Here is a 13,869-nt window from a genome sequence, read left to right on the forward strand (position 1 = left end):
CTAACTAAGAAGCCAGAACAATTTTAACTTTTAGCCCTCTGTGGACCACAGGCAGTCACAGACTCTCTCGGAAGCTTCTACAACTCACTCCAGTGTTTCAGTCTGCGCACAACATGAACAATAGAGGAGACCAGTTAAACCCAGTGAGACCTACTCTAGTTTTTATAAGCAAGGGTCTTAGAAATGGCCCAGTCTTCTTGCTTCTGGGCCTGTGTTGTATCTCAACTACACTGCCCAAATGTAACAGAGGTATAACATTGTTAAGATTAATTAGATCTACATTTAGACATTAGGAAAATGTCAATGATAATCCAAAACTTTTGGCTAAAACACAGTTTATTTCTAAAGGTAATCCTGAAGAATATAGTGAATTCAGCCCAAAGTTCAGCATTTGGTAAATGGTTTAAAACCAAGCAAGCACGCAAATAAAACTAACAGCAAAATGGCAAGCTCACTGGTCTGCTGTCATTGTTGAACATAAAATTAATTTACAATTAGAGCAAACCAAAGAGTAGAATTTCTGAACTGTGGAGTTTTTTTGAATTTCCAAAATCTCAAGACGGCCACATCTGGTCATGTCCTAAACTTTTCCTCTGTTAAGTAAAATATCCCAAAGGCCTTCATTTTAAAGAAGTTCAATTATTGTGGTATTTTTCCTTTTCTATTCTAATACCCTACAAAACAATATTAAAACAAATACATTTGGCAAAATGAAATGCATTTAGAAATTACCAATATTTTTAACGAAATAGGTAAATTCTTATTGTGTATTTTATGCCCTTTTAAGATAGCATTTTCTAACAGAAATCCATCCTGCTCTTAATGATTTTTCTCCCTATCTACTTGTATTGTAAGCAACACTAAATTACATAATTATTAAAAAAAAACCAAAAACACATTGGTATCAATACATATTGCACTTCAGATAACAATTTGGCGAGCAGACAAGATGTATCTTTTGAAATAAACTACAAATACATTTTAGCTACTGACCGGCTGAGAATATTGGTATTCCCCATCCTGAAAAATCCAACAAAGCAAACAACTAAAACTGATCTCCCATTTACTCCTAGCCAGTGCCGGTTTTCACAGAAGATTAACAGGCTAAGTCTCCTGATTTACCTAGCACGAAGCCACATCTCACACTGCTCTGTAGCAGGCAGCACAAAGTGCCCGCAACCTCAAGCGTCATCCTCTGTCCCACAGATTGCTCAAATATCTGAGGGAAGGAACAGAAGAAAAATTAGTAGAGGTGAAATTTCAAAAAGGAAGAAAAGCATCAAATTGTAAGACTGGGTTCTTTCAGTACAAAGCTACTACACTGAGGTGACCCATAAATTTCTACCAGTGGTGCTCTGATTATGAGCTTTTGTGGTGGCAGCATTCTGCAGTGCCAAGCCAAGCGTGCTGCCTGGGTCAGGGTAGCTCAAGGAACACCTCCTCTTCAGTGCACACCATTTCTGCAGCTACCAGCTAAGTCCCACAATTAAATACAGACAGGGGATATACATTTAAAAACACTTTGATTTTTCTTAAAGCTTTGACAGAAAGCTTCGACTAGAACAAAAGCAATCTAGCTGCTTGAAAAAGGTAGGTAGTAGACAGCACAGCAGTTCATCCAGACAGGACTTCTAAAGTATCCTTGCGCTTACCAGAGTTTACTTCTGTTGAAGAATAAGCCAGGCAAGTTCAGAGATCAAATCCAGAATGAACACAATGTTAACATTAAGGTGCTTTCATATTTGTATTCTTCACATATCTGTTTAAGTTAGCCACCTGCATATACAAAGAAGATATACTTGACTGGAACATTCTAATTTTTAGACTGAAGCAAAAAATTAACAAAAGAAAATGGGTTACAAAATTCTGTTGGCTGCACAAGCCAGGAAACCTTACTTCCTTCTCAAGTGACAAGAGAAAAGATGATTAAGCCATTAGGCTGTGGTCATTTCCGGTTTTGTGGTTTATTTTTTTGTTTGTTTGTTTTCAATGAATACATCAACTTTCATCTAAACCACCTCTCAAATACAAACAATTTGAATACTGTTATAAATTTCTTTAAAACCCCTCACAAACACTTGTTTTGTCATTTATGGTTTTTTGAGGAGTTGGTTATTTTGTAAGATTAAGAGAGCCACATAACCATGACCTGCATTTTCAGGCAGCAGACTAGAAGAAATCATTTTAACAATGAGAGAGCAGACTTCAGACTAGGACCTAAAGGAAAATTGCCACAAAAATGGCAAGAGGATAAGGATGATTAATTGGCAATTTAAAAAAATAGCTATTGGTTGGCTCAGTGGATTAAGAACAAGTGATTTTCAAACATGTAAAATAAACTTAAGCTGACCCTAGGGATTAGCAGAAGAGAGTTTTCTGTGAGAGTAGACAAGTTGCTTCAGTTTATCTCATAGCAGACCAGCTAGACTAGCATGCCTCATGGCAGTTTCAGCCAAGCACCAACAAGCACAGTATGCTCACTCCAAGATATATATAGAGAGATATATATATCATCAATCTGAGCTTAATTTGGGGGGGGGGGTGGGGGTGGGGATTGGGGGGGTAGGGTAGGTGGGGTGTGTCCATCTTTCTTTTAGTACTTCTCAAAAATCCTGTAACTGCCAGAAAATGTTGCCAACAGCTCAGGTTTCTGGATTTCCAGATCAAACTACTAAGCTTTATAAAAAGATTAGAAGAGGTGTGTGTCTTAATGCCTTCACATAATTATTTTGTTACTGAAACCTTTACTGCTTTATGAATGTCAGTATTTTTTAACCATTTACATTTTAAAATTAAAGTCTCCTGATTTTTTCCTTTTCCATTACTAAGATGATCTCCTTACCTTACTAAAAATGCAAGTACCTGTTGTATATAAACAATTTTACTTCCCATAGATCCATCAATTCCTGAATTCTGCAATCAGATTCATCTGAGGCCATTTCAGATATCCACATCAAGCCAGTCTCTGAAGTCCATGGTGGTCACCCCTCATGAACCAGATTCATGAGGTGGTCAACTCACAGTAGTGGTCCTCTCATGACTCAGTTTCAGAGCTGGTATTGACTTACTACATCAACATCAGTGAGAAAGACTGAAGAGGTATTTTGGGGAGAGACGAAGATAAAGCTGTAGAAGGCATTAATTAAATTAACAGAATTAAATTTGATCCTTTATGAAATTGCTGATACTTCTGCAATTTATTTAAAAGCTTGTAATTCAATTCACCAACTACTCAGTATACTTTTGGGCTTGCACACAAAATAGACACGTAGGGTTTTTAGACATGTCACTGGATATGGCTGTTTCAGTTCTTAAATACTGATGCAAGCTCATTAGCAACACATTTTTATATAGAGATCAAAAAATAATCATACACCAATTATAACATTTTGATATTTATTATGAGCAAGCAGTAGAATTTATCAAAACCCTCAAATTTTTTCAAAAGGATCTTCATCTCTTTAGGATAGAGCACCATCCTGTGGTCATTTCAAGAAATAAAAGCCGGGGGGGGGGGGGTGGGGGGTTGTGTGTGGAATTAAGTGCTCGTTAAAACAAAGACTGGTGCAAAAACTTTCAGTTAGCCACAGTATTTTCATTATGTCCTCCTGTAACACTAACACAAAAATCCCAGTTTTCAATCCAACTATGATCAGTGTAATCAGTGAAGATATTCCGCAATCTACACAATAGCCACAAAAACTGTAAGAAAAAAATTTACTTTGCCAATATATTAATCATAAGGAGACCAAATCTTTGTGCAGTATAATTTCCTGGTATTACATACTCAGGGGGAGAAGAAAGAAAGAAAGAAAGAAAAAAAAAAAAAAAAAAAAGGTGTAAAACTACACACAGTCTAGTTTTCCACTGCACTTTCCAGAACTCTAATGCAAGAATGTAATGCTTGACTTTACAGAAAAAAAAAAAAGTTATAATTATAATATACTGATTACATTTTATATGATGCTCAGATATCAAAACTTTCTAACTATTGTAAAAAACTATCTTTAAAGCTAAGATTATTCCTGATCAAAGGCAAAAAGAGAATAGAAATTGATCTTAGTTCTTCCTGCTTGCAAACGAAAAGTGAACTCTATGGAGAGTAGTAGCCATTACATTTCTGCAACGAGAAAATGAATTCTGAGATTTTATAGAATGTGTACTCACAGATGAGATATCCCCCTTGACTGGTCTTCATTTGCCTGAATCTTAAAAACCAGAGTGAATTAGGCAGGCCATACAGAAGCACCTACATGATTTTGTAAACAACAGCTCTGAGGTTTATTAGCTCAAACCTCTTAATTCAGTCATCACTACACAAAAAGAATCACATACAGAGAGAACAAAAACCAATTACAGAAACCTCCATCCCTCTATGGCTTTCTTTTTACTTGAAGAGCTCGAGGCAAATTCATACGGATAAAACCACCATGTAGTGAACTTGCACGTGCTCAAATAAAAGAATTAATTAATTTTGACTTGCTTCTGGCTTTGCTATAAGATCGGGATAAAAATCAGGAGAAGGAAATATTGCTTTTACTATAGTGCCCAAATTTAGTTTGAGGAATACAGATGCTGAAGTTCTAAAGCACCAAATCATTCTGAACACCACTGAACAATAAAAGTGATCATTAACAACTTATTCAAAGACAGTGGGGAAAAAACCCCATAAATGAGGTATTAAAAAGTAGGGAACTAGTTACAGTATTACGATTTCCAAGTCATTACATTTTTAACACAAAATCTTATAATAACAAAACACATAACTAATGTGTACTAAAATAAGGTTATTTACTTAAAAATGATACATTGGACATAATCTGTGTACAGAACAAGCAATTCATGGTAAACTCAATAAGGCACCTTCTAAAGCAGATGCTGTACAAAATACATTAGTGTGTTACATTTTTAAAGGAGTATTCTACACTTCTGGCATATAACACACACAAGAGTGTGACCATTTGTCTTGTTCCACTCTTTCATATTTTATTTACATCTTCTCTAGATTAACTACAATGTTATTTATTCTTCTTGTATACAATATAGTACATTTCATTTTGGGCATGGCATGTCAGAGCACAAATGTCACTACATGATGTGGGCTTCTATAATTGCATTCATAGGTAAAATAGTACAAAGCAACAGGTACATGAGATTTGTTCAAAAATTAGAAGTAATGTGCACTCCCACTTCTGCTATACCAATCACAGCTAATACACCATGGATCCATAAAGCACGGTATCGTGCAACATTGCCAGCCATTTTTAGACATCACTCCTATTTGGAATAAAAATTGTGGGCACAGGATAAAGACTTTTGACTTCAGAGGCACGGTCAGAAGAATGAGGAAGTGCTAAAGCATTCTAATATTTGACAGAAGACGAGCGCTTAACTTCCCTTTAAAAATATCTGCAATAGCCAAATAATGCTTTTTAACTTACTATCTTTGCTGTTCAGATATTTTAGATTGTTAAAATACAGTCTGTGAAGACAGACTAGATGAAATGTATCCAAATGATTCATTTTATAAACACATTCAAATGGTCATTTAGATCAAGATCTAAAATTTTACCATGGAGATAACTTAAAATATTAATTTTACATTTTATTCAATACTTCAAAATAGAATAATTAAGAAAATAATTGGGGAACAGTGATGGATATTCGAAAAACTGCCAGATTCTTGAGTGAAGCATACGAAAAATCACGTATCGAGTGAAACTCAGAAAAAATTCAAAATGTAAGCCTACATTTTTCTGTTGGAATATCATGTTTCTTGTGGAATTTATGAGCTTAGCAGGAACACAAAAAATTTCCTTTCAGTTGCTGTAACGGTAAAAATCATATAAGTAACTCAAATTGTTTTCCACCTAACTGAAATCACAGGGAGTTTTTTGTATTTATTTAACCTGCTCCATATGTGACTGTTTAAGAACTTCCAAGGCACAGTCTTGATACTCCCCAAGATATTGTCCATACTTCTGATTTTTATATTAAAAAAAAAAAAATAATAATGAAAACACATTTGCCAGTTTTGGGGGATTTTTTTTTTTTTTTTTATAATAAATGCTTAAAATTTTAACCAACAAAATGAGATTAATCACACTTCAATAAAAGAATCCTAATACCTTCCTGACCTTAAAGGCTCCTGAACTCTACAGTTCTGCATAAAGCAACAACTTAGCTTTAGCATCTGCACTAAGTATGCTTAATTATGTAAAAATTAATGGGCTAGGTTTGAGCAAAGTTTTTGTTTTCCAAATGATTGCTAAAATATCAGTATAGACATACTAAGGCTCCAAACAGTGAGTTACTTTGCATGGAATGTAGATATGTACTCAAGTGCTTTATGAAACCAGGTCCTTTAGCAATAACATTTTTTGGAATATCAGGGAATCAAGCAATGCTAAAGACCTAGCGCCTCCTGTTCAGGACAATGAAAACTGCATATGCATTACGTATTTGAATATGAACCTAATAACTGAAATGCTGAAAAATTAAGGTTAAGCTTAAGGTGAGAAGATTATTTTTGTCTCAAAGATCATCTTTGCAACAGTCAGCTCACTTCTTCTGTGTTGAAGTGAACGCATAAATCAATTCAGGTGTTCAGATGTTTACCAAAGATCACCATCCTACTGCCTGGCAAATGCCTAAACAATGCAGTAGAAAATAAGTGAATAATTAAAAACTATCGAAAATAACACTTCCAGTAATGGCTTCCGGAAGACTTGGGAAAAATGAATTTAAAAATTCACAAAACAAGTTTACAGCTAATAATGCTGTGGCAACTTCTAAAAGAAATTTAAAAATATTCTCAATAGGAATGAGTTAATTTAAATAGACCACCATGCTCTGAAAGTTTAAGCTAGCAGGGTACTTACATAAACATTTTTCCTTCTCATTGATAAAAATCACAGAGAAGGAAAAAAACCCCTTATCCCTCACTTTTTTTTTGGCTCATACCAACTACCTGTGCAAAAATTATGCGCGAAGACATGATTAACAATTTCAAACTCCTCATATATTTCTTGGCAATGGATGGAGAAACGTTCTTTTAAAAAGCCCTTTATCATGAGGATTGTGGCACAATATCATATATCTCTTGCTGTTTTCAAATAAGTTAAAATCATACTTGACACACCTATGAAGTTTTCAGCCAGAATACATATTAATACTTAAAGGCATTACTGAACAAAAGTAATGACTTTATTTTTTTTTTTTTAAAGAAACGTCCCTCGAAATAGCTAGTTTTCTATAAAATATGTAGAACTGTTAAATAAAGTCTGTACATCACAATAGAAAATAAAAATACTGCAATCTTTTGCCTGACCATTTACATTATGTGAACTACAGAATTAAAACAAGAAAAATATAACATGTTACAAGGTTGTAATTGTTGACAAATCACATTAGTTCTGCATTACATTGTTTTCTATCAGTTGTATTTTCAAGGGAAATTTAAACACATATCAAAACAATGTTCATGTACATCTCTTAAGACAACAAATAATCTGGCATAAATCAATTTGAATTTTTATAATTTCTTTGTCAATTTTAATAATATTCCTAACTTTTTTCCTTCAAATCTTGACTATGGCATGTGTGTGTGTGCGCACGTATCTAATTGTACACATATACCTAGGACTAGGTGTTTTTTTTTTTTTTTCACTAAAGCACAAAACACACCATATAAATAACTTCCCTTTTTAAAGTTATCTAAAACAAGATTTACAGTACAAAGTTATAGGCACTTAAATTATCAAATAGGTTCAATGGTTCCAATACTGTGTGTTCATTCTTCAGATAATTCACCCATTTGAAGCTTTCACTTGAGTTATGGTACTATTTTCTAACTTCAAAGTAGAAGTGCCAAAGGAGTTACAGATCAGTAATTCTGCCTTACAGTAACCTCATGGAGGGGTTTTGGTTTTTAACCAACTTGTCTGGATCAATGAAGAAAAGGAAGGAATTACACTTTCCTGTGCATGCCAAATAGTTGGCACGATAGGACCACATTTTGCAATAATGTTAACTTACTTTATCTTAATGAATTAATGTTTCAACACCATTGCTCCCACTTGTGCCTAACTAGATGTTAAAATACCCACTGGCTTAGCTTGTCTCAAATCTTGAACTTTGTAACTGTCCAGTAAATGGTCATAGACATAGCCTCCTGCATCTACATCAAGGCAACCCAGCTCAAAATCTTCTGCACATCATGGATCTCGTCTTCAACCGTTCACATATTCAGTTCTCCTGGTCTTGCTTTTTACTGTATTCTCTAATCTTCTGAGTGACCGGCCTGTGCTTCCTGCCTTCCCTCTTTTGAGTCTGTAAATTAAGACTCTTTCTCAAGCCTTTCAAAACTCATCTTCTGCCTACTTTTGTCAAATGACGAGAAAGTATGCTCCTACACACCTGACTGATTCCCTCCTGTACGGAAAAAAAGTTTGGAGCATGACAGGCACCTACCAGTGAGTCCCAATAAAGTGGAAAGGCAAAACACATAATCGATGGTCTTTCTGTTAAGTATTTTACAGCAAAAATGCTGGTTACATCTGGCATTGTGAAAAATATGTTCAATTTCATAGTCATCCAATTATGGAGCTCACTAGACTGTGAGTGAGATGACCAAGGCAGTGTGTACCTCTAAGAGAGATTGTTTCAAGCTCTTTACAGACTTAGGTAGGCATTCCTTAATTTATTAATGGTTCACATTTTGGCAGTTCTCCTTGTAATGAAAACAAGAACAGAAATAAAATTAAAACTGAGATTTTTGGAAGATAACTTAATGGCAAAGAGTAAATTCTGTAGCAAATCTCTGATTGTGGAGCCACAAAATGCATGGAGCCCTGATCATAAAACTTTGTTCATTTACATGGTCTCTCATCTATTCCAAATGACAGCAAAATAATCCTGGCACACACATAAAGGCGTAAGGAACTGTTAAACTGAGTAGTATCACAAACAGATTCATAACCTACAGGCTGTTTCACAAAAACTTGGTATGGATTGACTAGGTTTTATCAGGTAGAAGGAAGGAAAGGAAAAAAAAAAAGCTTATATTCTCCATCTCTGTTGTATCCACATAGCTTGTTAGGCTTTCACAGAAAGCACTGTAATCTGAACATTCAATTCAGTACCCAGAGTTTTACTGGAGACTCACTAAGTATGACTGAAGTCTCAATGCAGCTCAAACAAAACCAAAATGTGTATTTTATCAAGGCTGTCCATATACGTTGCATGTAGTGTATAGAGGCTCTCAGTATCACAGTCCATGAAGTACTGAAAGATTTGATTAGCAGCCTGTAGAAGTGTGCTGAGAAAATACACTGAATCTCAGTTATTTCCTCTTTCCACACAGGTCTCACCCATGTTTGAGTGAAAAGATCTAGGAGTCCAGCTTTGTTCTCCAATGTCAATTTACTATGTCAAATCTTTACATCTTGCGATTCCACCATCTTGGCAAGCGTCTTCTTGATTCTCAAGGCAGTGAGCCTTGAGGCAGGATTATGAGCCCAGCATTCAGACATTAATTTCAATATTGCTCTTAAACACTGTAAAATAAAATAAAATAAAAATAAAAAAAAAGACAGTATTGTAACAACTGACAGATCTGAGGTGTATATTTTGGTTCACTGCCAAGCCCAAACTATAGAACTCTTAAATCCAAATGTGCAACTTTACATTTTCTGCAAAATCACTGATAGAGAACTATTATAAACAGATCAACTAAAAAACCCCAAAACCTAACAACCACCATGGCCCAATCCTTTTACCTCCCCTTTTCTGCCTAGCGTTACGGACTCTGGAACTAACCAGAACTAAAGTGTTTCCTTAGTTTCACAAAGATGCATTACCAGAACTTACCACTACAACTCAAGAACAGTGGTACAAAAATGGTAGCAATAAGCAGAAAAATTTCCATATATATATAGTGGAAAAACTGTGGAGAATGTTTTCACTGAAAGCAAAGACGTGACAAAAGTTCTTTCAGCAATCAAAAAATAATATGGAAAAACCTGGAAATTCCTAAAATAAAACAAGGATTTGGGGAAGAAAGGATATGGCATATCTAGCTTGCTATGTGAAATACTTAAATAGTTAAAAGCTGTGTCCCTTTAAAACCACATTTAAATTCAGTATTTTAGTTACATCATGGCTTGCTCTGGAATGTACCAGTAAGAAAAACACATCCCAGGAAATCAACAGACACAAAAAAAATCACTTCATATTCCAGGAAATACCTTATGCCACAAACCAATATGCTATATACATTAAGACTAATAAAACCAATTAAAAACTAATTTAAGTTTTAGCTCAAATCAAACTCTGAAAAATATTCCACTATCTAAAAAGATCTCAGAGCAGTATTGACACACTTGGATGCTGCTTAAGAGTATCTTCCCCTCAGATCACTGAAAAGATACATAAAAAATACAGTATTTTAAGTTGATTTCAAACATATCTTTATCCTTGCTGTGAGGTTTTAAAAAATGTAAAAACGTCTAAATGTAGTCTCTTTTTAAAAATGTTTTAGTATTTATTAAACTAAAATATCCTTCCATATTAATGAACAAACTGAATGAATTTTTCCTTTCAGCATACTCACTTCATCGCTATTCCATCTATTCGATACTACTGGGCGTAGGCGTTTGACACACACCACTTCTCTCATGTCCTCATAGGATGGATCACCTGGCACCATGTCATAATATGGCAGCTGATACTCTTCAACAATACCTGGACATGTGGAAGATCAAGAATCATTAAAGAAATTTTCTCTCTCTCTCCCCTCTCAGATTTCCTTAGCCAGGAGCAAAAATTAACTCAATTTTGCGCCAAGGCAAACACACCACACTGTTATACTGTGATAAAAATAAAAAAATCTCACTTTAACGGACATTTACCAGAAAAGCTCCAATATTATGAATATTAAGTTTAATAGCTACAATAATTCCTTGCAGTCCTTTGACTTTGATATCCAATGTAGAATTTGACATCACCTAACCCACTACATGCTACAAAGAAACAGAGAGAAAGCATACGACGGAAGAAAACACAAGTAAAGATCTATAAGGTCACAAAAAAGAGTGAAAGAAAAGAAGGATGAGTCACAGAAATATGTGTAAGGAGAAAACTGAATGACACTAGAAATGCAAGAAAGTACAACAAAAGAATAATATCTTATTGGTTACATTTTTAAAGTTTTATTAAAAGCACAGGGGTGAAATACATCTGCAACACATTGTTTGTCCCAGACCAAGCACTCTGCTTTTTGAGCAAGAAAAAAAAAAGCCTGACATGCTTAATTTTAACAATCAAAAAGGTTTAGTTCAGTGATTTTCAAGCTGTACTCTGGACAGCCTGTTACTACCACTTTCAAAGAACACAAGCCTGTTATATTACTTCCTGAAGAAGTATTGTTAAAGCGAGACAAGGACCTGGTAGATTTGATACAGAACATTTAAAAGTTTACCTCCTGTGACACAGCGCCGAGCCATTTCCCAAATGATCAGCCCAAAACTGTAGATGTCAGCCATGATGTAAGGTTGGAAATGGTTTTTATTCAGGCTTTCATCTAGGACCTCTGGAGCCATGTAACGTTTTGTTCCCACTCTAGTATTCAAGGGAACATCAACTTCATTTGTGTCACTATAGGAAAATATCAGGAAGTTAGTGAATTGTGGACTATTGCAAGACACGGTACGAAATCCTGTATGATGCAACCACTAAACTGTAAAGCTCCCATTTACAAATTAAATTATTTCTTTTATTTCCCTCTCAATACTACACTTAAAATACATTGTATCTCCCTGAAAAATATTATCTAGAGAAATGACAGTGAGTATGGAAGATGACAGTTTACTGCTTCTTTTGCAAGACATTGAAAACACATGTGAAAGAACTGAAATAAAAACCACTATAAAGATGAGTATATTTGATAACAACCCAGAAAATTATTTGCAAAGGCTTATGCTTTCTTTCAGGCTCTACTCTAGCAAAAGCCAATTCTCTGGCCCCACTGAACTTAAAAAAAAAAAGTATTCAGTAATACTATTATAATATTACTTCTTCAATGAAGTTTCAACTTCCTTTACACAGTTCAAATTCTCTACGAGATAATTTATCATAAAACTACATAACAGCAATTACTATGAAAGGTCAGTTTCAAATAATGAATGGCTTCTTCCTCCTTTTTTCATCTCAATGCTTAGCAGCATTTGAAGGAAAAGCAGCATTTTACTCTCAAAACTGGAAAAACCGAATGCATGTAACCATCTTCCTTTTAAACTGGACATCTGGTGCATTAAAATACATTATATAAAAGTTTTCCTATTACTGAGAATTTGTTCATTTACCTGTTGAACTTGACTGCAAGACCCAGGTCAGCAATGCAGCAGGTTCCGTTTTTCTTTATCAAGATGTTTTTACTTTTCAGGTCCCTGTGTGCAATAGCAGGCTTGCCTTGTGTCCCGTAAATTTCTGTGTGCAGATGGCACAGACCACATGCAGCAGAATAGGCCAGTTTGAGGAGAGCCCTGTTGTCTAGCGTAGTGCATTTCAGAAAATCATACAATGATCCGTTTTCATGATAATCTGTAATCAAGTAAAGCTGTGTCCAGGAGCCAGTGCCTTTAATATCTGCAGCTATGAAACCTATTAAATATATTTTAAAAGTTACAATTTATTTGTACATAAATTTTTTATGCAACAGATTTTGTAAGAATTCCTAAAGCTACACTGTCTTGGACTGCATCAAAAGATACTTACTCCCCTTATGAAAACTAATAATGTAAAAGCTCAGATTTCAAATATACACGAGGCTACCATTCCAGTATTCCATTAAAGAGAGTGCAGACAGTTTTCCAACCAAGAGCAGCAAGATGCTACCCTGTTAGTAACATTTTATTAGCACACATTAAGGGACACTCATCTCGTTATTCCATAGAAGCCACCATACACCTTCCAAGCCACCCACTAAGAACTCCTCCTCCTTCACCCTTACACAAGCCCTCCAGTACCCAAACAATGTACTGCTTCCTTACCAAGGATGTTTTCATGACGCATTAGAACAGTTTGGTAAATCTCTGTTTCTCTGAACCAACTGGCTTCTTCTGTGGTGAAAAACACTTTCACCGCAACTTTTTCACCCCTCCATTTGCCCATCCACACTTCACCATATCGTCCTTTTCCAACTTGCCTCACCATCTGAATTTGTTTAGCAATAGTGCGCTGAACCTATGGAAGAGAGGGGGGAAAAAAAAAGGAGGGGGAAGGTGAAGGAGGGAAATCCAGCAATTAATCAAAGATACCTGTACAAGCTGCTTCTCAAGCTTGGATTTCTGTGAAATTTGATCCCATTGTAAAAATTTTAAAAACACTATCTCCATTTCAAAGTCATTATTGCTGCATCCAAGGAAGAATTGTATAGTACAAGCCAAAGACTAAAACAGCTCAAATTCTTATTTAGCTCAGATGCAGTCTCTTACATTCTATTTGTTTCTTTTTTATAAATAATTAGTCTTTTGTCTCACTGGCTAATTTTAATGCAAGTATTACATAGGACGGTGAATCAAAAATTACAGACAACTACCAGCCAATAAAAAGCATATCTATTTTAACACACAGTGGACACTAAGGAAGAAAATATCTTTGAGTTGGCTCAATTTGATACTTGTATTATCCACTTCTTGCATTGTCATCTTAATGTCTACAGGCTTTAATTTTTCTTTAAATTTTGCTGATGTCAACAGATTTCCTAAGATATAATCTAATTTTGCACTTCTTTTTAGGTAATTATGTGAAGATGGGCTTTTGTACATTATTAGTTTGTAGTGTATCTTTCACAGTAATCGCATATAAAAT

General features: G+C 35.0%; 1 protein-coding gene across 2 annotated transcripts in view; it reads right to left on the reverse strand.

Annotated features, from left to right (window-relative positions):
• Positions 1 to 5,918: 5,918 nt before the first annotated feature.
• BMPR1A (bone morphogenetic protein receptor type 1A) overlaps positions 5,919 to 13,869 on the reverse strand; it is an 84,050-nt gene continuing 76,099 nt past the window's right edge. For both annotated transcript variants that reach the window (XM_086752170.1, XM_086752169.1), the window contains 5 exons: positions 13,050 to 13,242; positions 12,363 to 12,660; positions 11,480 to 11,655; positions 10,613 to 10,743; positions 5,919 to 9,557 (listed from right to left, as the gene is read on the reverse strand). In XM_086752170.1, coding sequence (XP_086608296.1) covers positions 9,432 to 9,557; positions 10,613 to 10,743; positions 11,480 to 11,655; positions 12,363 to 12,660; positions 13,050 to 13,242 — 924 coding nt within the window. In that variant the 3' untranslated portion in view covers positions 5,919 to 9,431. The remainder of the gene's footprint in view (positions 9,558 to 10,612; positions 10,744 to 11,479; positions 11,656 to 12,362; positions 12,661 to 13,049; positions 13,243 to 13,869) is intronic.

This window comes from Chlamydotis macqueenii, chromosome 7, assembly GCF_036417535.1.
Source record: "Chlamydotis macqueenii isolate bChlMac1 chromosome 7, bChlMac1.mat, whole genome shotgun sequence".
Taxonomy (NCBI): domain Eukaryota; kingdom Metazoa; phylum Chordata; class Aves; order Otidiformes; family Otididae; genus Chlamydotis; species Chlamydotis macqueenii.